Source organism: Podarcis cretensis (genome assembly GCF_951804945.1).
Source record: "Podarcis cretensis genome assembly, chromosome: 10".
Lineage (NCBI taxonomy): Eukaryota > Metazoa > Chordata > Lepidosauria > Squamata > Lacertidae > Podarcis > Podarcis cretensis.
This window is the reverse complement of record NC_137179.1, coordinates 2119981-2145184: the sequence shown is the minus strand read 5'-3', so window position 1 is coordinate 2145184 and position 25204 is coordinate 2119981. Positions and strand designations below refer to the sequence as shown.

Here is a 25204-nt window from a genome sequence, read left to right as displayed (position 1 = left end):
GAGACGGTGCATTCTACATGCTCAAGAGAAGTTTATTGCGGCTTCCATGCTGTTGCCTGCCTGGGTTGGCATCCAGAGTCAGAGCAAGGGAGCTGGGGGGTGGCTGATTTGAGAGAGGGAGAAATGGGGTGTGTAGAGGGGTCTGTGCAGGGCTGGAGACAGGAGACCGGGGTCTCCAGGCACCCGCCCAGAGCAGGGCAGGTTGTGGTCTGTGCTGAAGCTTCCAGGATTCCTGCCCACCAGGTGTGCTTGTCTACACCTTGCAGACGAAGGGGTTCCGGTCGTAGCAGGAATCGTTGTCCCACAGCATGAACCCTGGAAAAGGGGAGAGAGGGAGGAGTCAGTCGTGGGAAACCTGCCCAATAAGAATATCCGAAGAGCCTGTTTTTGCAGAGGCCGGCCACATGCCCCAAAAGGAAAACATGCAGGACCCCAGGACCCGAGCCCTCTGCCCTCCTGCGGTTTCCAGCAATAATAATTAATAATAATAATATTTAAAAAATTATTTATACCCTGCCTTCCCCAGCTAAGGCTGGGCTCAGGGCAGCTAACACCAGGTATAAAAACAATCGATTAAAATACAACTTAAAAACAAGATTAAAATACAACATTGAAATGCAGCCTCATTTCAGTAGAAACTCAAATCAAAAACTATTGGGGGATGAAAACGTCAAGTCTTCACCAAGGCCAACTATCCAGACTGGTCCTACGTGGGCCAGAAAAAAGTCCCCAGATAGGAGTTCATCACAGAAGGAGAAAGGAAAAAGGAAAGAGGGGAAGGGGATCAAGTGGATTCCAAGCCAAAGGCCAGGCGGAACAACTCTGTCTTGCAGGCCCTGCGGAAAGAGATCAGATCCCGCAGGGCCCTGGTCTCATGAGGCAGAGCGTTCCACCAGGCCGGAGCCATCACTGAAAAGGCCCTGGCTCTGGTTGAGGCTAATCTGACTTCCTTAGGGCCTGGGACCTCTAGGGTGTTGCTATTTATGGGCCTTAAGGTCCCCTGCGGGGCAGACCGGGAGAGGCGGTCCCGTAGGTACGAGGGTCCTAGGCCGTGAATAGCCATTGTGGCCAGTAGCCATTGCTAGCCATCACCTCCATGAATTGGTCCTTTTTTAAAAGGACTGGGTTGCCTCCTGTGGCAGCGAGTTCCATAGCTCCTTCCCCTCCTGTTCACTGCAGACCCTGCGACAAACATACACGTTGCCACAGGAACCCACCTAACAAATGCCGCACTGCCTTTATATTTCCATTTGTGTCACACCCCGTTGAGTTCTTATCGCAACAGCCTGCGGCAGGGAGTTCCGCAGATGAACGGCGCCGAGCGTGAATGATTCCTGCCGAGAGCGCTGCCTGGTGTCCAGAACAGAGCCACCCTTCTAAATCCCTCTCTCTCTCGCACACACTTCCTCACCTGAAGACTCATCCAGGGCAGCGCAGTGCTCGCCTTTCAGAGCGGGATAGCTCTTGTACTTTTCCCAGGCTGTGTAGCTCACGGGGCTGCCGTCTGCCCAGGCCCAGGTGGTGCTCTGCAAATGGGGAAGTCGAGAAATGTATCTGGGAACCAGCATTTGGAACATTTAGGGGCCGAGCTTTCAGAAAAACCCAGCAAGGCGCTACGTAACATTTTTTATAAATGAAATAAAATACAACAAATGCATAAATAAATACTGTTTGGTAGAAAGAAACTCATCTCAAAGGACTCTGTGAATAACACCATTTTTTTAGACGGCATCTGGAAGAAGGTCGGGATGTCAGCCTGGATAGCTCAGCTGGTTAGAGTATGGTGCTGATAACGCCAAGGTTGCAGGTTTGATCCCCGTATGGGACAGCTGCATTGCAGGGGGTCGGCCTAGAAGGTCGTCAGGGTCCTTTCCAACTGTACAATGTGAGGAGTTCAGCCTACACTCGAGTAGAACCCTGGCAGAGACACATGCCCGACTGGCATGTTCCCTCCCTCCTGGTTGATCGTTTGGGAGCTTCGAAAGCTTTCTTCTGCCCGAACATCACAGCAACCGATGCCAACTGACACCTGCACACTTAGGGATCCACAGAGTCTGCGCAGCTTGCGTAACAGACCTCAGCAACTCAGCATTTTGGCTAATCTACTTTATTTACATATAAACACACACAGAGCACTGCAACATGGCTCCCTCTCTCTCCAGCATCAGACAGCAAAGAGAAAAAGAACAAAGGATAATAGTCCCACTTCACGGAATACAAACATCCTGTCTTCGTCACTTCCCACTCGGTGGAGTCAAAACATACACCGTCATGTGAAAGACAACAATCCCATGACTGCAAACGTGGAGCAGGAATTCCAACATACAATTCTATGGTTCCCGCTGAACTTCCCCTGGCAGGGAGTTCCACAGGGCAAAGCCTCCCACACCAAAGGCTTGGTCCCTAGTAAAGGCTGACCAAACCTCAGGGGCTGTGTGGGGAACCCCCAGAAGTGCCCTGTCAGAGGATAACTGTGTTTGGGGCTGTGGAAATTCTGCATTCAGGTGAGAGCCTGAATTCTCCCTTCCAGCAATTTCTCAGGTGCTCTGGCCTCTCCCACATGGAAACATGGATGCTGGAACGTCAACACGCACCACAAGCAACAGCAGCATATGGGGGCATATTCCTGGACTGCAGGGGGTTGGACTAGATGACCCTTGGGGGGCCCTTCCAAGGCTACAATTCTTTGATGGGCGATGATGCTTCTCACTTACCCTGCCAGGGATGGAGAGACCGAACCAGACATCGTCGTCGTCCCACCTCTGGGCCTGCTGCAGGAACCTGGCCACGGCATTGTGCTCGTTCCTGTCCAGAAGGGAGGCCAGGTGTCCCCCCAGGCGCTGGCATTCATTCTGGTCGAGGGAGGGGAAAAGGTGAGTCCAAGCTATTCAGAATACTGAGTCATGTTCTGGTTGCCTTACCTCAAAAAGGAGTTGGAGAAGGTTCAGAACCAAAATTATCTATGGGGTGGGGAGACTCCCCTGTGGGGAAAGGGGGCAGAGTTTGGGACTTTTTAGCTTATAGAAATTTAATAAATACAGAAATTTAATAAATACAGGGGAAAGGGTGCAGAGTTTGGGACTTTTTAGCTTATAGAAATTTAATAAATACAGTCGTATCTTGGAACTCAAATGCCTTGGCTTCTGAACAAATCGGCATCCAAACGATCGAAACCCGGAAGTGAGTGTTCCTGTTTTTTAACAATTTTCAGAAGCCAAACGGTTTGCTTCTATTTGGCTGCAGGAGCTTCCAGCTAGGTTGGCAGGAGCTGGGACAGAGCAACGGGAGCTCACCCCGTCGCGGGGATTCAAACCGCTGACTGGCAAGCCCAAGAGGCTCAGTGGTTTTAGACCACAGCGCCACCCGCATCCCTGCTCATGTTGCTAGCAGGACCCACAAAGGGGGAGGGCTCCCTCCCACCCCATCTTGGGGGGAGCCCTCCTTTTACGCTGCTCACCTCCGCATGTTGCCAGGACACCTCCTGGGGGAAGTAACCGTAGCATTTCCCCTGGAAAGACAGCCAGTTGTTGGGACATTGTGCAGCACGTACACCTCCTGCGTGGGACACAGAGCATCACCGTGAGAGATACAGAACCTCCTGGTTGCCCCCCCAGCCACCCATCCTAGGAGAGAGGAGGGCAGGGAGGGGCACCTCTGGGTAGCATGCCCCATTCTAATGGTGGGCACAAAGGGTCTGGGCTGCAGGCTTATTTGCTATTCTTATTTTATTTTATTTATACAGTGGTACCTCGGGTTAAGTACTTAATTCGTTCTGCAAGTCCGTTCTTAACCTGAAACTGTTCTTAACCTGAAGCACCACTTTAGCTAATGGGACCTCCTGCTGCTGCTGCGCCGCCGGAGCACGATTTCTGTTCTCATCCTGAAGCAAAGTTCTTAACCCGAGGTACTATTTCTGGGTTAGCGGAGTCTGTAACCTGAATCATCTGTAACCTGAAGCGTCTGTAACCCGAGGTACCACTGTATGCCGATCTTGTCAGTGTTTGTTTTATTTAAAAAAGGGTTCTGACCTCCCTTTGTCGCCTCAGCCTGGTCCTTGGACCCTTGTCGGCATAAAAGAGTCCACGAGGAAAGTGTCCTTGCAGAGTACTTTCTGCAAAAGCGACTGAGCAACTATACACACATCGCTACTACCAGCTTTCACTAAGCAACCAAACAACCCAAGAACAAACTAACATTTCTCACTCTATATATACAACCCGGTGCAGATCTCCAGATTGAGACTCGAGGTGGACAAATTAAAATGACACAGTCAAAAAGCTAGGACCAAAACTCCCAGGCAGCTCCTTAGGGAAGCCAGACCGGCTCCCTCCTTGTTGCCCCTCCTTGTCGCTGGCAAATGCTTTCTTGCCCCAGTAGGGTTCTGGGAACGGACTGCTTTTAAGGAAAGTGCAGCTGCTGTGTGGCTTTTATTGCAATGATCTGTATGTTTGGCTAGATCTCTCTCTCTCTCTTACACACCAGGATACACATATATACTATCAAAGTTTAGTCGCTTTTTAAAAAATTATTGTTCTCCCCTCCCCAAGGGGGTTTTAGCTGTGTTAATTTTTATCTGTAAGCTGCCTTGTGTCCCTGTTAGGGGAAAGAGCAGGGTATAAATTCAACCTCACCACCATCAGTGCTTTTTCCTGGGGGTACACAGGGGCACGCATACCCCTAAACATTTTGTGAATCTTTGTACTTTTCTCCATTTATTTTCCCCGATTTGAACTATAAAATGGTGGTTTTCTTGCATCAAAATGAGAGTACCCCTAAACATTTTTTAAAGAAAAAAGCAGGAATAATAATAATAATAGTAGTAGTAATAGTAATAGTACAGTGGTGCCCCGCAAGACGAATGCCTCGCAAGACGAAAAACCCGCTAGACGAAAGGGTTTTCCGTTTTGGAGGTGCTTCGCAAGACGAATTTCCCTATGGGCTTGCTTCGCAAGACGAAAATGTCTTGCGAGTTTTTCTGACTTTTTTCCCCTCCCCCCCCTTTTTCTAAGCCGCTAAGCCGCTTATCCACTTATCCGCTAAGCCACTAAGCCGCTAAAAGCCACTAAGCTGCTAATAGCGCTAATCCGCTAAGCCGCTAATGGGCTTGCTTCGCAAGACGAAAAAACCGCTAGACGAAGAGACTCGCGGAACGGATTCTTTTCATCTTGCGAGGCACCACTGTAATAATAATAATGGGCACTGGACCAGGATGATCCCCTTAAAATCTTCAGGGTGCAAGAGACAGGGTGGGGGGCCATGCATCCCCATTGGGGTCTTGGAGGAACTCACCACTCATGAAGGGTCCGACTACTAAGCATCCCAGGAGCCCAAGGCTGAAGTAGGAAACCAGACCCATCTTCTTGCTTCTTCTTCAGGAAGAAAGAGAGAGAGGAAGAGGAATCAGGAGAAGAGAGGAGGGCTCTGTGGTCCTTGCCCATTCAGTGCCAGAAGCAGAAATGTTTGGAGACAACCTTGCCATCCCTGAACTGACGGCTTGGGGTGGCCAGTGCTGTTTGTTTCTTTTGAAATAATAAAAAAAAGGTCTTATATATACAGTGGTACCTCTGGTTACGTACTTAATTCGTTCCGGAGGTCCGTTCTTAACCTGAAACTGTTATTAACCTGAAGCACCACTTTAGCTAATGGGGCCTCCTGCTGCTGCCGGAAGACGATTTCTGTTCTTATCCTGAAGCAAAGTTCTTAACCCAAGGTAATATTTCTGGGTTAGCAGAGTCTGTAACCTGAAACATCTGTAACCTGAAGCGTCTGTAACCTGAGGTACCACTGTATAATAAATGTTCATAAATGTACCAATGTCTGGAGCAGCACAGGAAGACCTTTCTGAATCCATTTTGACTCCCTTAAACCATTTTGACTCCTAAATTGACCAAATGTTTTCTCTGCAGGGGGGGGGGGTGAGGGAACCTTCCCATTGTCTCAGGAATTGAGAAATCACCATCTCAAAGGAATGGCCAGACTGCCAGGAAAGGCAATCAGATAAGGCATTATCAGAAAACCTGCCAGACAGGAAAAACAACAACACTCAAATTTCTTGGTATGAGCTTTCGTGTGCATGCACACTTCTTCAGATACACAGATACACTTGGGTGTATCTGAAGAAGTGTGCATGCACACGAAAGCTCATACCAAGAACTAACTTAGTTGGTCTTTAAGGTGCTACTGGAAGGAATTTTTTTTGTTTTGACTATGGCAGACCAACACGGCTACCTATCTGTAACTCAAATTTCTGTTGTAGACTGCCTTTTCTGTGATGTAGGTATGATGTTTGTGGGGAGTGGTCTTGAGCTCCAGGGCAGGGAATTTAAAATGTCTATATAAGGGCGGACACACCTTTGTTCTGGGTTCCTCCTCCTCTCCTGCGTGTGAGGGGAGCACCCTGTTGCAACAGATCAATAAAGATCAGGCTTACTAGCTGTTTTGCTTCTCAATATTCTCTGGTTGGCCTCTGTTATTTTCTCCGACTGATGGAGAACCTACAAAGGACTCTATAAGGGCTCTTGTGTTCCCCATAAGGGAATAAGGGCAGGTTTTTTTGTTTAATACACTTTGTAAGCATTTGTATGCCTCTGAGTACTTCAACAGCATCTCGGAAGCCGGGCCAGCCCTTGTCAGGGATTCTCTTGTTACGATTCCAAGGGGTTGGACTAGATGTCCCCTGGGGATCCCTGCCAACCCTACAATTCTATGGTTTCATCCAGACTTGCTCTTGCTCCACCTCTTTCCCCGGGAGAAACCTGATATTTACCGTTGAATCAGAGCAAACAACTACAGGGTTTTCTCTGAACTGACATTTGCTCTGATTTATCCCTACAGAAGGGACGCAGGTGGCGCTGTGGGTTAAACCACAGAGCCTAGGACTTGCCAATCAGAAGGTCGGCGGTTCGAATCCCCATGATGGGGTGAGCTCCCGTTGCTCGGTCCCTGCTCTTGCCAACCTAGCAGTTTGAAAGCATGTCAAAGTGCAAGTAGATAAATAGGTACCGCTCTGGCGGGAAGGCAAACGGGGTTTCCGTGCGCTGCTCTGGTTCGCCAGAAGCAGCTCAGTCATGCTGGCCACATGACCTGGAAGCTGTACGCCGGCTCCCTCGGCCAATAAAGCGAGATGAGCGCCACAACCCCAGAGTCAGTCACGACTGGACCTAATGGTCAGGGGTCCCTTTACCTTTACCTATCCCTAAAGAATAGGTTTTCCAGGGGGGAGCAGCGGAGACAGGGCAAAGCCCTTGTGCTTTCTAGGTGCTGCTGTTCTGCTGAGCACCCACTTGCAAGGTGCCAACAACAGGCCTGGCAAGCACAGAAAGTTTCCCTTCTGTGCATAGCTGTCAACCTCCCCTTTTATTTGCGGGAAATTCCCTTATTGCAGTGCCGTTTCCCGCTGCTATCTCAGATTGTTAGATATCCCGTAGACTGTCCCCGGGACAGGTGAGGCTGCTGATCCCTTATTTTTGAGGCTGCTGATCCCTTATTTTCAAATCTGAAAGTTGACAGCTATGCTTCTGTGTGAGCTCTTTGGCTCAGCGTTGGGTGCCAGATTTGCTCAAAGGGGCGAGCAAATCTCCAGCTAAAGGGCTATGATTTTTTCAAAAAAAGGAATAAAAATATTAATCCTCTGCCAAACGTCAGTTGGCTAAACCCACCGATCAAACAAGGAGAGCTTGCTGCTTTCTAGCGTAAAGGGGAAGAAAAGGAAGGGGAAGCGGTTTGAGACTCACCTGTCCGTCTTTTCCCAAAGGGAGGTGATTGCAGGTCAGCCAGTGGAGGAGATGGGTGGCTTCTGCTGCCTTTATACCCCCTCCATCTGGGGAGATCCTGCTCTCTGCAGGACATGTGGCAGATGTAACCCCAAAGCCCCCACCCCACCCAAAGCAAACAAGAGATTAGAGAGATTCAGCAAACCGGACAGACAGGGATGGTCCTCTTATCAGAGAGATCAAAGGCAGGAGCTGGAGATGAAAGGAAGGGATGGGAGATTCTCTATGTCTGCATTGTCACTGCAGTCTGACCCGCTCCCCCTATTTTCCTCTTGGGCCCAGCAGCTGGCAGCACAAAAAAGGACTATTCTGCTTTTTCAAAAAATAAATAAAAGGAACTGTGCAGTTAAAACATGTCCAGGGACATTCATGACATGCAGAAACTTCTTCTTCTTCTTTAAAATAATTTTTATTGAATGATTTTATATTACAAAAAACATTACAGCCATACTACCACAAAATACAACTGAGAAATAAAAATCACATATATCAATAGTTTGTTTGTTATTTGTTATTTACCGTCTTATTTCCTCCCAAACATCCCATACAAAATGCGCACACACAAAAAGAATAAGAATGATAATAATGAAAATAAATATTTTTCCCCTTTTATCTTACAAAATCTTTTCTTCAATTTTGACGTCCTGTCAAGTCCCTTCGCATATGTTTTATCTTACAATTGAATGTACACAAAACAATAAAACTTCCTACAGTGGTACCTCGGGTTACATACGCTTCAGGTTACAGACTCCGCTAACCCAGAAATAGTACTTCGGGTTAAGAACTTTGCTTCAGGATGAGAACAGAAATTGTGCAGCGGCAGCAGGAGGCCCCATTAGCTAAAGTGGTACTTCAGGTTAAGAACAGTTTCAGGTTAAGAATGGACCTCTGGAACGAATTAAGTACTTAATCCGAGGTACCACTGTATATAAATTTTCCAATACATTCAGAAAACATAACAAATCCTTAATTGTTATCCACCTCCTTTTACTTCCTTTGTCACTCGAATGCTACCATGGAGTCAAAACTATTATTGTATTTTTGAACATATCTTCTATAACCATCCCATTTTCCCGCAAATTTTTGCTTTGAGTTTCCTCTGAGTTTGCTAGTCAATTGAGCCATCTCCACAAATTCCTGTAATTTGATTTGCCAATCTGTTTTTTGGGGAGCCTCCTGATCTTTCCATTCCTTGGCCACGAGTATTTGAGCCGCTGCAGTTCCATACAAGAATAACTCTCTTGAATTTTTGGGGGTCTCTTTGTCTAAAATAATAGAAATGCCTCCAGTATTTTAATAAAGGTTATCCTCATCATCTTTTTTTTAATTCATCGTATATTACCCCCCCAAAAAAAATCTTAATCTTTTGACACTTCCACCACATGTGGATCATGTCACCGTTATTTCCTCCACATCTCCAACAAGCATTCGCCAAATTCTTATACATTCTTGATAATCTGGAAGGAGTGAGGTACTGACATGCAGAAACTTCTCAATGGAAGCAGACAGGTTTTGCGGAACAGCAAACAGCAGAGGGGGAGGCAGCGGTGGTGTAGTGGTTAGAGCGTCGGACTGAGATCTGGGTTCAAATGCCACCTCCACCATGAAGCTCCCTTGGTGACCATAGGAATGGAGATGCTTCCTTTCTTCCTCTAATGTACCTCATAGGGTTGTTGTGGGGATTAAATGAGGAAGGGAAGAGCCATGGGTTCCACCTTGAGCTGCTTGGGGGGAAAGATGGGGTGCAAATGCATTAATAAAATAAAATCATCTCCATCTATCATCACCATTGCCACCATTATTCTTATTTAAATTTATCAGTTGCTTTTTTATTTTACAAAAGCATCTGCAAGTGGCTAACACCATCAGATAACCCAGCGATTTCTTTTTATTATTTTAAACCTTATTGAAAATTTTAGGAAAACTTTGCCCAAAAGTGGAAAGAAGAAGAAGAAGTCCCAGAGAAAGAAGAATGGATACAAAAACTTATCGGATATGCAGAAATGGCAAAACTTTCCGGAAAAGTAAGAAATCAAGATAACAAACATATTTATAAAAGAATGGAAAGGGTTTGTTGAATATTTACAAATAAACTGTAAACAGATAAGAACATTGGCAGGGTTATTGTAATAACCTGCAGTTTTAGAAGAGTATGTATTTAAAGAAGATGAATAAATGAGCAAATTAAGTTAACTTGGAATATGCAGAAAATATAAAAAATTAATTTCAGGAACGGCAGAAAGAGAGGGAAGGAAGTCGAGTTTTGAAATGTTAAAATGAGTGTAAAATTATTGAAATGTATAAAACTAGAAATCATAAATAAAATAATAATAATTAAAAAGGATTTTTTCCAGAACCGATTGCCAAACACAAAGTGTGGTCTTCCAAGGCTTTCTTTTTAAAAGCCAAAAGCTATCATGGAAAGTTCCTACATCTCATGATTGTGGGCATTCAATGGCCGATCAGGGGAGAAGACTAGAGGCGCCGTGTGGAAGCAGGGAAGGCAGAGCATGGATTAGTTGTAGTTGCCAGGTCACCTTGAAAGGTAGCCCCACGGAGAGCGCATTGCAGTAGTCCAGTCCAGCACAGAGCAAGCAGGTTTCCGTGTCTCCAGCTTCCAGCCTGGTTCCAGCTCAGCTCTCACACCCCAACTTTTGCTGCTGTTCTCCTATCTAGCAGCTGGTTGAGGGGGGGGTGAAGGAAAGCCTGGAGGGCCCCCTCACTTAGATGTAGCTCTTGCAAACTGCCTCATTCCTTTGGGACGCTGAGGAGGACACTCCAGTCATTGTCCAACACAGAAACTTGTGTGACTAGCAATTGAATCCTGTATTCGATTCTAACCCTTACTGAGCACAGGACCCCAAGTACTGGAAGGAACTCCTGGCATCATCCAGACTGACCCCCCCGCCAAACCCACAATCTGGATGCTGCTGGATCAGGCCAGAGGGGACCCATGAAATCCAGCATCTTGTTCTTACAGTGCCAAGAGAGAGTTCACAAGCACGACCTGAGCATAACAGTGGCACTATTCCCTCCTAGGCATGGGGAGGGTGGTGTGAGGGGTGTGTACTGCCCTGGGTGTCGTCCTTGAGGGGGGTGACAAAATGGCACACTGCGACCACAGGTATTAAATTTACGGCATGCAATGCCTTAAGAGAAAACATTATGAAAATGATTTATAGGTGGTACATGACTCCAGTCAAGCTTGCGAAGATTTATCATTTGCCCAATAATAAATGTTGGAAATGTAAAGAGACTGAAGGTACCTTCTTCCACCTTTGGTGGACCTGCCCAAAGATTAAGGCCTTCTGGGAAATGATCTATAATGAGATTAAGAAAGTACTTAAATGCACCTTTCATAAAAAACCAGAGGCATTTCTCTTGGGTATGGTCGGCCGGTTGGTGCCGAGGAAGGATAAAAACTTTTTTCTGTACGCTACTACGGCAGCAAGGATTCTTCTAGCAAAGTATTGGAAGACACAAGAGCTACCCACGCTGGAGGAATGGCAGGCGAAAGTGATCGACTTCATGGGATTGGCAGAAATGACTGGCAGAATCCGTGACCAAGAGAAAGAGACTGTGGAAGAAGACTGGAAGAAGTTTAAAATATATCTTAAGAGCTACTATAAAATTGAGGAGTGCTAAAATGCAGAGGGAGAGGAAGACGTAGAATTACAGCGGTAAATTTTGTTTGATTTAGGGTGAAATTGAAAAGGAGAATGAATTTAAATTTAATTGGTTAAAAGGGTTGTTGAATAATTGTTAAAAACAAAAAAGGATGCAAAAAGGGGAAGGTATGGGGAAGTCCGAGAAAAGAGGCTTATGAAAATAAGGTTAAGAAATTATGAATTTATGTGTTTGTTTGTATGTTGTTCTTGTTGTGTTTTTTAAAAATTGGAAAACTAATAAAAAATTTATTAAAAAAAAAAACAAAATGGCACACTGCAGGGGTCAGCACTTACCGCGGGGCCTGGCCTGCAGCACGCCAGAGCCAGGCGTCTCTCCTGGGAGTGAGGCAATGGCTCAGGGCCCAGCACTGACCAAAACGGCAGCGTGGGGCTTGCGTCAGCCAGGCGGACTCCAGGGGCAGTTCGCTGTGGTGCCCCCCTTGGCGGATCACCCTGCCCCTGTGGGCAGATCACTCTGCCCCTGGCGCTCCAGACTGACCCCCCTGCCAAACCCACAACAAGAAGAGCACAAGGAAGAAGCTGGCTGCTGGATCAGGCCAGAGGGGGACCCATCAAATAACAACAACAACAACAACAACAACTTATTTATACCCCGCCCATCTGGCTGGGTTTCCCCAGCCACTCTGGGCAGCTTCCAACAAAATATTAAAATACAGTAATGCATCAAACATTAAAAGCTTCCCTAAACAGGGCTGCCTTCAGATGTCTTCTAAAAGTCAGATATTGGTTTATTTCCTTGACATCTGAAGGGACGGCGTTCCACAGGGCGGGCGCCACCACCGAGAAGGCCCTCTGCCTGGTTCCCTGTAACTTGGCTTCTCTCAGTGATGGAACTGCCAGAAGGCCCTCAGAGCTGGACCTCAGTGTCCGGACAGAACGATGGGGGTGGAGACGCTCCTTCAGGTATCTAGCATCTTGTTCTTACAGTGCCAATGGAGAGCCCACAAACACGACCTGAGCATAGCAGTGGCACTTTTCCCTTCTAGGATTCCTGGCAACCGGTAATCAGAGGCTTCTTGGCTCCAACTGGGTAAGGAGAACATAGCCGTTGTGTCTAGTAGCCACCGATAGCCTTATTCACCCTCTTGAATTTGTCATATGCTTTGCTATTTTGTTTTAGATTAAGCCCCTTGTTTGGCTACCGAAATATTGTTCACCTGCTTGTCTAGTTGGTTATATGTTTTACCATTTAAGGGTTGTCACCCGAGGTTCCCTTGGGAGGAGGAAGGGCTGGTTCTGAACTTAATAGATCAGCAATGTTGTCTCACCACGCTCCTTTTCTTCCATTAATATTTCTCTGCTTCTGTAAACTGTCAATCTTCGTGCAACCTTTTGTAGTCAGTCGGCAGTGGCCCTGCCTGTCATTTATTCTGGTTCACAGAATAAAATCAAAATACAAAACCACAAAATACATAAAAACAACAACCCAATAGCACCCCCCCCCAAAAAAAAACCCCACCACGTTCTAAGAGGGCATAAGATGTAAATCAAATCAACCAAAGGCCTGGTTAAAAAGGAACATTTTTGCCTGGTGCGTAAATGAACTTCCCTGGGGAGAGCATTCCACAAACGGGGAGCCACTACAGAGAAGGCCCCGTTCTCAGGTTGTCACCCTCTGGAGGAGGTACATAAAGAAGGGCCTCTCAGAAGATGATCTCAGAGTCTGGGTAGGTTCATATGGAAAGAGGCGGTCCTTGAAGTAGTGTCATTTGCCTTGAGATATTGAAGAATGACATTGGGGTGTCGGCAGAAGCACCTGTAAACTTGGCCACACCTTACGGTCTTGTTTTGCTTTTGATTTCCAAGTAACAATTTCCTAGAATCACAGAATCAAACTTGGAAGGGACCCCAAGGGCCATCTAACCCAACCCCCTTCAGTGCAGGAATCTCAGCTAAAGCATCCATTTGGTGGGAAGACAGTTGGGCTGGGTGCCTGGGCCTCGAGGGGAACTGGGGTAACCCAACAGGCATTCAACACACAACACAAAGATGTCAGAAGAGGAAGAGGAGCCCTGTGCCCTCCTCCCAGCCATGTCTGCATTGGACAAAATTTCCAGAATGTTTGCTGGCTTTAGGATCAAAGGAGATTCCTCTTCTGAGCATCTGTTCTCTGCTGCTTTTATGAGGTTGTTTTTAAGCAGGCCGCTGATACGGTGGTGCCGTTCTGGGTCTGCTAATATCATGTTTTCATGACTGCACTGTGTGGACTCTTGTTTTGATGTGCTGGCTAACTTTAAGGCTTTGGGAATGCTTCAGAGTTCCAGACTGTGTTTTGTATTGTCCCATGCGGGAGATTATCCCCAAATGCAGGCTAAAAAAGCTATGAAGTGAAGAAATAACATGCATTATTAGCTGAGCCACTCGCCTGCAGCTTAAGGTCATTGTCAATTAAAAGGGCAGATGATATCGCTCCCTAGCCATAGAAGGATCTCCAAGATGGCTTACTCATAAAATGTTTTATTATGTTTTTATATATGTTATAAGGAAAAAAAAACCTGCTCCTTTCCCCTTATGGGGTATCCAACAGCCTGTATAGAGTCCTTAAGTGGGTTCCCTATCGGTAGGAGAAAATAACAGAGGCCAAGCAGAGAATGTTGAGAAGCAAAGCGGCTAGTGAGCATGTTCTTTATTAAACTGTTGCAACAAGGTCCTCACTCATCACACGCAGGAGGGAGGAGAACCTAGAACAATGGTGCGCAAGCCCTTATATAGACTTCTGAAATTGCCCACCCTGTAGCCCAAGACCACCTCCCTAAAGCATCAAACATACATCACAGAAGGAGGCAGTCTCCAGCAGAAATCGTGTTTGTCAGGATACCTGATAATGGTCACTGATTGCTTCACCTGGGCAGCCTGGCCATTCGTTTGTGATGGTTAATACTTTTAGTTCCTGAATCCAGGTCACAGGCTCACCCTATCCATACACAAATGTGGCCTTAAGACATGATTTGCAAGCAAAAAGACAAAGGAGAAATATATTGAGGTCAATTTGGGAGAGTCAAAATGGCTTCAGAATTGCTCTCCTGTGCTTTTTCAGACTTGTGGTTTATATACTTATGCGTTTGCCTTTTACATTTATATATATATTTGGGACCTTGGAATTCTTATAAAATATATTCTTATAAAATATATGTTGGAAGCTGCCCAGAGTGGTTGGGGCAACTCAGTCAGATTGGCGGGGTATGAATAATAATAATAAAAAATAATAAAATTGTTGTTGTTGTTGATGATGATGATGATAATGATGATGTTGTTATGGAGTAAGATGTCCCTATTTTCATTTAGAGAAATGTTGGAGGGTATGCTTCTGAATCTCAGAATGACTGGCAGTGGCCGGGATATATCTGTGTGCTGAGGTCAAGCGTCACCTCCCAGGTCACACTTGGTGCAAAAAAACATGGTACCTGTCAGGTTTGCAGGTGGTTGCTCAAGAGTAAACAGCCAGGACTCCGACCTGCTTTTTACAGTGTAAGGACTCTGACCTGCAAACTATGTACAGTGTAAAGGGACACGGGTGGCGCTGTGGGTTAAACCACAGAGCCTAGGACTTGCCGATCAGAAGGTCGGCAGTTCGAATCCCCACAACGGGGTGAGCTCCCATTGTTCGGTCCCTGCTCCTGCCAACCTAGCAGTTCGAAAGCATGTCAAAGTGCAAGTAGATAAATAGGTACCGCTCTGGCGGGAAGGTAAACGGCATTTCCGTGTGCTGCTCTGGTTCGCCAGAAGCGGCTCAGTCATGCTGGCCACATGACCCAGAAGCTGTACGCCAGCTCCCTCGGCCAATAAAGCAAGATGAGCTCCGCAACCCCAGAGTCGGCCACGACTGGACCTAATGGTCAGGGGTCCCTTTACCTTTACCTTTATGTACAGGGCAGAAACCCAAAGTTCATGTCTGTCTCAGTCACTTGCAGATTCCAGGAGTAGCCTCTTCCTGTCCCCCCCCCAGCATAAGAACTTAGACACCCCAAATCTCCACCTCCCCTCCTTACGTTTGACCCCCTTGCGAAAACTGGGTGACGGAAGCAGCATGTCTGTTTCCCAACCAGCCTGGCTGAGCGAGGTGCTTGGGTTCACAGTAACATCTGTGAGCCTTTGCCTCGCTTTGCCCCTCTGCTTCCTCCGAGGTGACTCTCTCCACTGCCTGACCAAGTGCTACTGCTCAACAACTTGGAGGTTCCCTGTGCTCTTCTGCCCCCCCTCCCCAGTAGAAGAAGAAGAAGAAGAAGAGTTTGGATTTGATATCCCGCCTTTCACTCCCTTTAAGGAGTCTCAAAGCGGCTCACATTCTCCTTTCCCTTCCTCCCCCACAACAAACACTCTGTGAGGTGAGTGGGGCTGAGAGACTTCAGAGAAGTGTGACTGGCCCAAGGTCACCCAGCAGCTGCATGTGGAGGAGCGGAGACGCGAACCCGGTTCCCCAGATTACGAGACTGCCGCTCTTAACCACTATACCACACTGGCTCCAGTACCCTGACACTACCATCTGGCAGGCTACAAAGGACTCTTGACTATAAGAAAGGAGGGCAACGACCCATGTGGTCCCATGTCCTGTTCTCACAGTGGCCAAGCAGGTGCCCATCATGGGAAACTTGCAAGCAGGATTCAAACCCAAGACCCCTCTCTCGTCCTGCGGATTCCAGCAGCTGGTTTTACTCAGAGACATATCAGCTCCAACCACGGAGGAAGAACATAGTCGTGTTGGCTACTAGCTGACATAATAGGTGCATCTTCTAAACTCTGAGGTTACAGGTGGTAGATGGAGGGGGGGGGATGCTTCCTAGATAACACTTTCAGTCAACAAAGGCCTGGTTACTTGGGGATTTGAAGAGCAAACATCCCTGCTCCTTCAGAACTGTCTGTTGGACAATGGGGATCCTTATCCCTAGTGTTTACTCTCTGATAACACTAATACCATCCAAACTTTCTCCAGAACCAAAGCTTTCTTCTGAACCTACTCTGCAGCTGTGCTGATGGCACCAGAAGACGTATCAAAGGTTCGGTGGTTTAAGGAGGAGATATCTGTCCAGCTGTCAGGAAAGATGAAAGCTAAAACCATCAAGAGAGAAAAGGAGGTAAAAAAAGTGACTCCTGATGTACACATTGAATGAAGAACACATCATCTATAGGAATAAGCGACCTGAAATACCTCCTGGAATATCAGAAGGTTGTAAACTATGCCCCGAGGAGGATCATCAGGTTTGCCGCTGCGTTTATTATGTGAGAACAACAGTCTTCTTTTGACAGCAGACAAATTTGATGGCAGACTAGGGCTGGATGAACCATGAAGCAAAATAAGCACAGGCTTAGGGCATCAAGGGAAATGGGACAGCACATACTGTATTTTTCCGTGTATAAGACACCCCCTATTTGGGGGGACTAAATTTAAAGCAAATGAGGGGAGATGGCCCAAAGTTGTTGCGCTTTTTAAAGGGGGAATTGCGTGTGCACCATCACCCAGCAGATCTCCTCTCTAGCATAACTGGGCAGGTTCTGGGGTTTGTCTCTGCCCCTCCCCTCACCAAAGAAGTGTTTAAAAAATGAGGTTCTCAGGTTTTATTTCCCCTGGTGATTTCTCCTTTAGTCAGAGAGTGTTTTTCAGCGGCTGCTAGATGCAGAGAGATCCTTTGCCTTCAAATCAAGAGATTGTATTGCTGGAAGGGACCCCAAGAGTCATCTATTCATATATTTCCCCTTCAGTTAAGTAGGCAATGCTCTGAGGGCAGAAGAGAGATGGGTGGGGGGTCAATGGAAGTGAAATAGAATGAGGCTACTGGGATGTTTGTGTTAGAATTCCTGCTCCGTGATTGCAGTCATGAGATTGTTGTCTTTCACATGATGGTGTATGTTTTGACTCCACAGAGTGGGAAGTGACGAAAACAGGATGTTTGTGTTCCTGTGTTCCATGAAGTGGGACTATTGTCCTTTGTCCTTTTTCTCTTTGCTGTCTGATGCTGGAGAGAGAGGGAGCCATGTTCCAGTGCTCCGTGTGCGTTTATGTGTAAATAAAGTAGATTAGCCAAAATGCTGAGTTGCTGAGGTCTGTTAACACAACTGCGCAAACTCTGCGGATCCCTAAATGTGCCGGTGTCGATTGGCTGAAGAAAGCTTATGACGCTCCCGAACGATCGACCAGGAGGGAGAGAACATGCCAGTCGGGCATGTGTCTCTGCCAGGGTCCTACTCGAGTGTAGGCTGAACTCCTAACAGTGTGGTTTTCATGGGGCAGGTGGAAAGACTACTCTTACCCTCTTTGTGTAAAAACTTGATGTCACCCACAGGGGCGGAGCTACCTGCCCCGGCACCTGGAGCAGTGTGGGGGTGGGGCAACTGGCCCGTGGGGGCGGGGCTAGCCACCCGCATGATGAGCGTGGGGTGGCACAGCTAGCCGCCCGTATGGCGAGCATCCCTAGCTGCCTCCTGTCCACACAGCCAGTGTCCGGGGGCACCTCCCATGAGGCGAGCATGGGGTGGGGTTGGGAGTGTTGGTTTCTGCTTCCTTCACTGTGCAGCGAAAGTGCTTGTCACGAGACAGGTGTTTACATTCCACAGTCAATTGCTGTTGGAGTTTCTCACGGGAAAGGAGACTGGATGTGACGTACACTGGTTTCCTGTTTTTCACTGTTCACACTGTGTTCTCTCCGTGCTTTAGAGGAGAGAGGATGCTTTCTCTGCTCCGGCAGAGGCAAGATGTTTTTCTGTAATCTACCAGCTTTGAAGTGTAAATAAAGTAATAGTATGTGGCACGTACTCCTCATCATTCCGCTGTGCTTGGGACACTGCAAATTCAACAGGGAGTGGTGCGATGATGTCGCCCACCCTCACGACTGACACCCAGTGTGCACCACACACCCCACACACACCTTCCTCTGCCAGTAGTCACCCAGAGGCAATCCCGAGCAACGTACCAAATCTTAGAACTTCGGCCATCACATTGCCACCATCAAACAGCTCTCGGAGGCTAACTGGGAAGAAAAATGTCGCTCACCAAAATGAGCTCCAGAACTGGTTGGTGAGTTACTCCCCACCGCCCCACCAGTCCAAATTTCACCCCTGTAATCAGTCCAAATCCAAATAATATTATTATTTTCTTGCCCCGGAATGCAAGTGGTACCAAAGTTGGATGCCATTTTGAACTCCCGCCAGCCATGGTCCTGGAATGTTGCTCCATGAGAACTTTTTGATGAGGGTCCTAACAGGGCAGGTCCGTCTCCCCTCTCCCCACCAGATGGGTGAATTGCGGCCTTCGTCTTTTCTCTGGAAACTTCCATTTGGCATCACTCCCAAGAAGGACTTTGCAGAGGGAAACATGCTGGTCCTCTGAAAGGCTTCCTGGGCTGGGGGCTGAAGTTTCTCCTTCTCCCCCAAAGGCCCCCATCGCCATCCTTCAACCAAAATGCACATTTACCCCGTGTGTGCACCTCCCCATTCCTGAATAAATGCCCTGAGTACATTAAATACATAAATTCCATGAATAAATTCTCCACCCATCTTTCCCTTCTCCATCCTGTTCCCTTTTCCTTGTCTGCTCTGTTTTTCTGAGAAGTAAGCACCACCTTACATTTTTGTAAGCTGCTCTAGGAGTCTTTCTTACTCAAACACCATAAATCAATAAACGGTTCATCTACCTGTCCTTCTCATTTCTCAGTTTCCAGGGTCCCTCTTCCCTCATCCCCAAAGGACACACATAAGAGACAGATTGCGTCGTCACTCTCTGCATCCACAAAAAGAATTTTTGTCCACTGCAAAATGATTCTTTTATCTGCACCTGTGAGAGATGAATTCAATCACAGAATCATAGAATCATAGAGTTGGAAGAGACCACAAGGGCCATGGAGTCCAACCCCCTGCCAAGCAGGAAACACCATCAGAGCACTCCTGACATATGGTTGTCAAGCCTCTGCTTAAAGACCTCCAAAGAAGGAGACTCCACCACACTCCTGGGCAGCAAATTCCACTGTCAAACAGCTCTTACTGTCAGGAAGTTCTTCCTAATGTTTAGGTGGAATCTTCTTTCTTGTAGTTTGGAACCATTGCTCCGTGTCCGCTTCTCTGGAGCAGCAGAAAACAACCTTTCTCCCTCCTCTATGTGACATCCTTTTATATATTTGAACATGGCTATCATATCACCCCTTAACCTCCTCTTCTCCAGGCTAAACATGCCCAGCTCCCTTAGCCGTTCCTCATAAGGCATCGTTTCCAGGCTTTTGACCATTTTGGTTGCCCTCCTCTGGACACGTTCCAGTTTGTCAGTGTCCTTCTTGAACTGTGGAGCCCAGAACTGGACACAGTACTCCAGGTGAGGTCTGACCAGAGCAGAATACAGTGGCACTATTACTTCCCTTGATCTAGATGCTATGCTCCTATTGATGCAGCCCAGAATTGCATCGGCTTTTTTAGCTGCCGCGTCACACTGTTGGCTCATGTCAAGTTTGTGGTCAAGCAAGACTCCTAGATCCTTTTCACATGTACTGCTCTCAAGCCAGGTGTCACCCATCTTGTATTTGTGCCTCTCATTTTTTTTGCCCAAGTGCAATACTTTACATTTCTCCCTGTTAAAATTCATCTTGTTTGTTTTGGCCCAGTTCTCTAATCTGTCAAGGTGGTTTTGAAGTGTGATCCTGTCCTCTGGGGTGTTAGCCACCCCTCCCAGTTTGGTGTCATCTGCAAATTTGATCAGGATGCCCTTCAAGGAGGTGGCATCACTACAAGGTTTCTCTTAAGATACTCGGGGGGGGGGGGTTATAAACACACACCCTACCCCACACAGTGTGTATAGGAGCCAATTCCTAGGGGCTGAGATAGCCCATCAGAGAGATGCTCCAGCCCTCCAGTGGAATTCCAAGGCACTGCATCACCAGACTCAGATCTGTCTCTGCTGCCCATCAAATGGGGCTTGTCCACACCTCAGCTTAATGTGGATCATGAGCCCGTTGCACCCGCTTCCATTCCTCCTCGGCCACGCAGCCTTCTTCTGCAACTGCTGCTGCCCCATACGTTCTCCTCCACAGATCTGGAGAGTCCCTGCATGGTGAACATTTGAATAGGAGAGCTTGGGTCCCCAAGGGTGAAAAGGAACTAGTAGGGAGACTTTGGCCACCTCATGAGAAGATAAGACTCCCTGGAAAAGACCCTGATGTTGGGAAAGATGGAGGGCACAAGGAGAAGGGGACGACAGAGGACGAGATGGTGGGACAGTGTTCTCGAAGCTACCAGCTTGAGTTTGACCAAACTGCGGGAGGCAGTGGAAGACGGGAGTGCCTGGCGTGCTCTGGTCCAGGGTCCACCTCGTGTTCTCTCTCACATAGTCGACACACACAAATATGTGCATGCATGCACACACAGATTCATCAAGCAGTCTTAGATGGCCCCTGGATTATATAGTCTGCTAATAAATACAAGCATTTGGGAATGTAAACTCTCCTTTAGGAATAGTTTTTTCCAGGCTATGTTAGCTTACAGTCTCTCAGCTAATGCTGAAATGCTCAGAAGCACCATAGAGGTCCGCAATAACGTGGCAAAGAATCTTGAGGTGCCAGCATACCTTATCAGATGCCTTCTACAATGCAAGTGTGGGTTCCTCCAACTGTAGAGGCAGAAGCAAAGACATCATGGCTGGTAGACCTCCAGGTATAGATAGGGTGGTATATAAATTTAACGAATGAATGAAAGAATGAATGAATTATGATAAATAAATAAATAGCACTCGCTTCCATGAATTTGTCAGATTTTCCTTTACAGCCCGTCTAGGTGGGTGGCCTTTTGTCAGGAGTCCAGTCCCTGGCTTGATCACACAGTGTTGTTGTTGTTTAGTCATTTAGTCGTGTCCGACTCTTCGTGACCCCATGGACCAGAGCACACCAGGCCCTCCCGTCTTCCACTGCCTCCCGCAGTTTGGTCAGACTCATGTTTGTAGCTTCAAGAACACTGTCCCACCATCTCATCCTCTGTCGTCCCCTTCTCCTTGTGCCCTCCATCTTTCCCAACATCAGGGTCTTTTCCAGGGAGTCTTCTCTTCTCATGAGGCGGCCAAAGTATTGGAGCCTCAGCTTCAGGATCTGTCCTTCCAGTGAGCACTCAGGGCTGATTTCCTTCAGAATGGAGAGGTTTGATCTTCTTGCAGTCCATGGGACTCTCAAGAGTCTCCTTCAGCACCATAATTCAAAAGCATCCATTCTTCGGCGATCAGCCTTCTTTATGGTCCAGCTCTCACTTCCAGTAAGTGAAGTTAATTAAAAGGGATGATTTATTGTCAAAACAACAGATAGCTCCAGACGCCTCAGTCATGATGACAAGGCATTTTCATGGGTTATGAAAAAGGTCAATACAGAGTTTTATTGCCTGATTCTGACACAGTGATTCTTACTAGGAATGCAGAATGCACTCCATGACAGGAGAGTTTCTCCACAGTTTCCCCATAAATGCCAACACACATATAGATTATGACATTGAGAGTGACGCTGAAAGCACCACTGAGAGTTCTAGTACAGATGACACGGTTATTGAGAGAGGTACACAAGCAATGTCCAGGCCATCGTCTGAGGCCAAACTGGAATTGCCAGAGCCACTGTTTACTGTTGGTCATGGTTCTCCCAAAAGTCCCAAGGAAGAACCAGCCAGCAAAGAGGATTTGCACCTGATACGTAGATCTGAGAGAGTCACAAAGGGATTGCCACCCAAGAGGTACTCTTGGGAGTTTGCTAACACAGCTGTTGCATGTATAGCTGTGGCTAGCAGCTCAAACCAGACACTGAGGTCTTGAGTGAGTACAAGGTTTGTCCACAGGAGAGACAAAGCCACACCTGAAGGTTGCAAGAGTCAACACTGTTTCCTCAGACCAAGATAGAGCAAGAGCTCTGGTCCCATGGAAGACAGGTAACCAGAGGTTTGAACTGGTCAGTCCAGTTGCAGGTAGTTCCAAGAATGGAACTGGTACAACAGGGGTATACTATGTGTATGACAAATGTTTCTGTCTCTTGATGCTGCAGTAGCTTTCACAGTGAGGGTTACCTAAAAATGGGGGAGTGATGTTAGGATTTTTATCCACCCGTGCTGCTCCAGTACGTAGCACGATGTTGTTTATATCACGTGAGTGTCTGAGAGCGTGAGACAGGAAGTCTTAATACTGTTGGAACTTTAGTTTCACTTCTGTGTGTGATGTTTTTCTGTACTGATGCTGAGAGAGCACAGGCATGCTGATGGATTCTTTGTATATAGACCGTAAAATAAATTTAGCCTGGGAACGTGGGATTCGGCTGACACCAGGAGCGCCCCCCCCTACCCGCAGGGAAACCCCTTTTTGGGGGCTTCGAAACGACGTGGGGTGAGTGACGTGGTGTTTTGAATCGACCGCTATTTTTACGGAGTGAAGCCGCACAGCCGTAGCCGGAGAGTGCTGACTTTTTCTTGTGGACAATTGGATTTCAAACAACAACCCGTGAGTAGAACGGGAAATTAGGTTTTTAAAACAATTTAATTTGGCAAGGAACGGGGGAAGGTCTAAACAGGAAGTCCCCCTTCTGTAAATAGACTGAAGCAAAGAGATTGTTAACTAAGGTCTTGGAAAGTTCTACGTAAAGGATTAAAACTTCACTGATTGAAACTATTACTTACACTCCCTTTGGAAGCAGGGGAAGCCTGCTGGAAAAGGTAAAATTTAGGAACTGAAGCGTCACGTCTCCAAACCCGGGAGAGGTCCGCGAGGAGCCCATCGACGGTGAATAGAAAGGTTTGACAGCTGTCAAATTTGACAGCTAGCTGTTAAGATACAAAGAAAGACTTTGTTTCCATTGTCCATTTCTGTGTCTAAAAAGAAGGAAAGGTAACTGGAATTGTTATTAATTTACTTTTGAGACTTTTGGGACTGTGCTGGAAGGATTGATAGACTGCTTTCCACTAGAGGGAGTTTTGGGACATGGTCATAAGAATGCAGCTGGGAAATTAGCCTAAAGATAAAAACTCTGAGAAACTAGCTTTGACCTTGGACATTTCAAGGATGTCGGCGGAGAAAAAAGTTACGCTTGAATTGAATAGGACATTTTATCTGTTGGGAAAGCTGCATGAACAGATAGATGCCATGGCTACCAGCGCTGTTTACAGAAGATATTGAACTTTCTCACTTTGTGCCTCTTGCTTTGTTTCCGGTCTAACAGCCCTCCCCTTAGCCTAGTCTTAGAAGGGATTGGCTCAGCTCCAATCTCTTCCCATTCTGACAAACTGCTTCCTTCTCTGTTTGCGCCAGTTTGCACTTCTTGAGAGCATTGGCTGGGTTCTGGCCTGCTCTCAGCCATTCCCTTATCAAATGGCACTCCAAGGGATGGGGCAGCTGGCACTAGCCGATGCTCATCCTGCCTGGCAGTTAACCCTCTCTGTTCCTGGCTGCTTTTTTCAGCTGGTTGCAAACCTTCACTGGGATCTGGCTGCAAACCTTCCCTAGGGGTTGGCTCCTTCATGACACCTTCACTGGCTCCTGTGGGAGGGAGTTCCATAGTTTAACTATGCGCTGGGTGAAGGAGTTTCTGTTTATCTGTGCTGAAACCTCCAAAACTCAGCTCCATTGGATGCCCATGACTTCTGGTGTTAGGAGAGAGGGAGAAAAACTTTCCCCTCTCTTCACTCTCTCCTTGCCACTGGACAATGGCCTTGCAAATTCAAAGCAGTAATGGGCACCAGGAAGTGTGCTGCACCCAGAATCCTTTGCCACTCATGGAGGCTCCAAGGCAGAGGGACTGGTTGAGAAACCCTTTTTCTGACTGGAAAACATTTGAACTCCAGAGGCCTCAATCACGAAAGTTATTTGAGGCGATCTTGTTGCTTGTTTTCAAAGTTGTTTGGCTTGAGAGCATGCCAAACCCACGGAGGCAAATGCAGTGCCGGATTTTGTACAAGCTAAACAAGCTATAGTTTAGGGCCCCACTCTCTTGGGGGGCCGCAAAAAAATTTAAAGGAAAAAACTGGATGTACATTTCCAACATAAGATTTTGTTGTTGTTTAGTCATTTCCTTAAGAATGGATAGGTTTGATCTTGCAGTCCATGGGACTCTCAAGAGTCTCCTCCAGCACCAGAATTCAAAAGCATCTATTCTTCAGCGATCAGCCTTCTTTATGGTCCAGCTCTCACTTCCATACATCACTACTGGGAAAACCATAGCTCTAACTATACGGACCTTTTTTGGCAAGGTGATGTCTCTGCTTTTTAAGATGCTGTCTCGGTTTGTCATTGCTTTTCTCCCAAGAAGCAGGCGTCTTTTAATTTCGTGGCTGCTCTCACCATCTTCAGTGATGATGGAGCCCAAGAAAGTAAAATCTCTCACTGCCTCCATTTCTTCCCCTTCTATTTGCCAGGAGGTGATGGGCCCAGTGGCCATGATCTTCATTTTTTTGATGTTGAGTTTCAGACCATATTTTGCGCTCTCCTCTTTCACCCTCATTAAAAGGTTCTTTAATTCCTCCTTACTTTCTGCCGTCAAGGTTGTGTCATCTGCATATCTGAGGTTGTTGATATTTCTTCCGGCAATCTTAATTCCGGTTTGGGTTTAAACAAATAAAATAAAACCTACATACAGAAACAGTGTTTTGTGTTGTGTGGGCTGTGGGCTCCTATTTTTTATGTGCAAATGGCTTTAGATACCTATTAGGTCCATCAATGACCATATAGCTTATATTCAACACAAAAATCAGTGACCATTTGTTGTTGACAAAGGACAGCTGGACATATCAAGGGCCCCATGACCTTCAGTCGCTTAG

At 46.9% G+C, this 25204-nt stretch overlaps 1 protein-coding gene across 1 annotated transcript; it reads right to left on the bottom strand.

Annotated features, from left to right (window-relative positions):
• Nucleotides 1-66: 66 nt before the first annotated feature.
• Nucleotides 67-5395, bottom strand: LOC307225262 (struthiocalcin-1-like). Its single transcript, XM_079993181.1, has 5 exons — nt 5290-5395; nt 3458-3555; nt 2715-2852; nt 1412-1526; nt 67-315 (listed from the first exon to the last, which is right to left on the bottom strand). The coding sequence occupies exons 1-5, from the start codon at nt 5354-5356 to the stop codon at nt 254-256; spliced, it is 480 nt and encodes a 159-aa protein (XP_079849307.1). The 5' UTR covers nt 5357-5395; the 3' UTR covers nt 67-253.
• Nucleotides 5396-25204: the final 19809 nt, after the last annotated feature.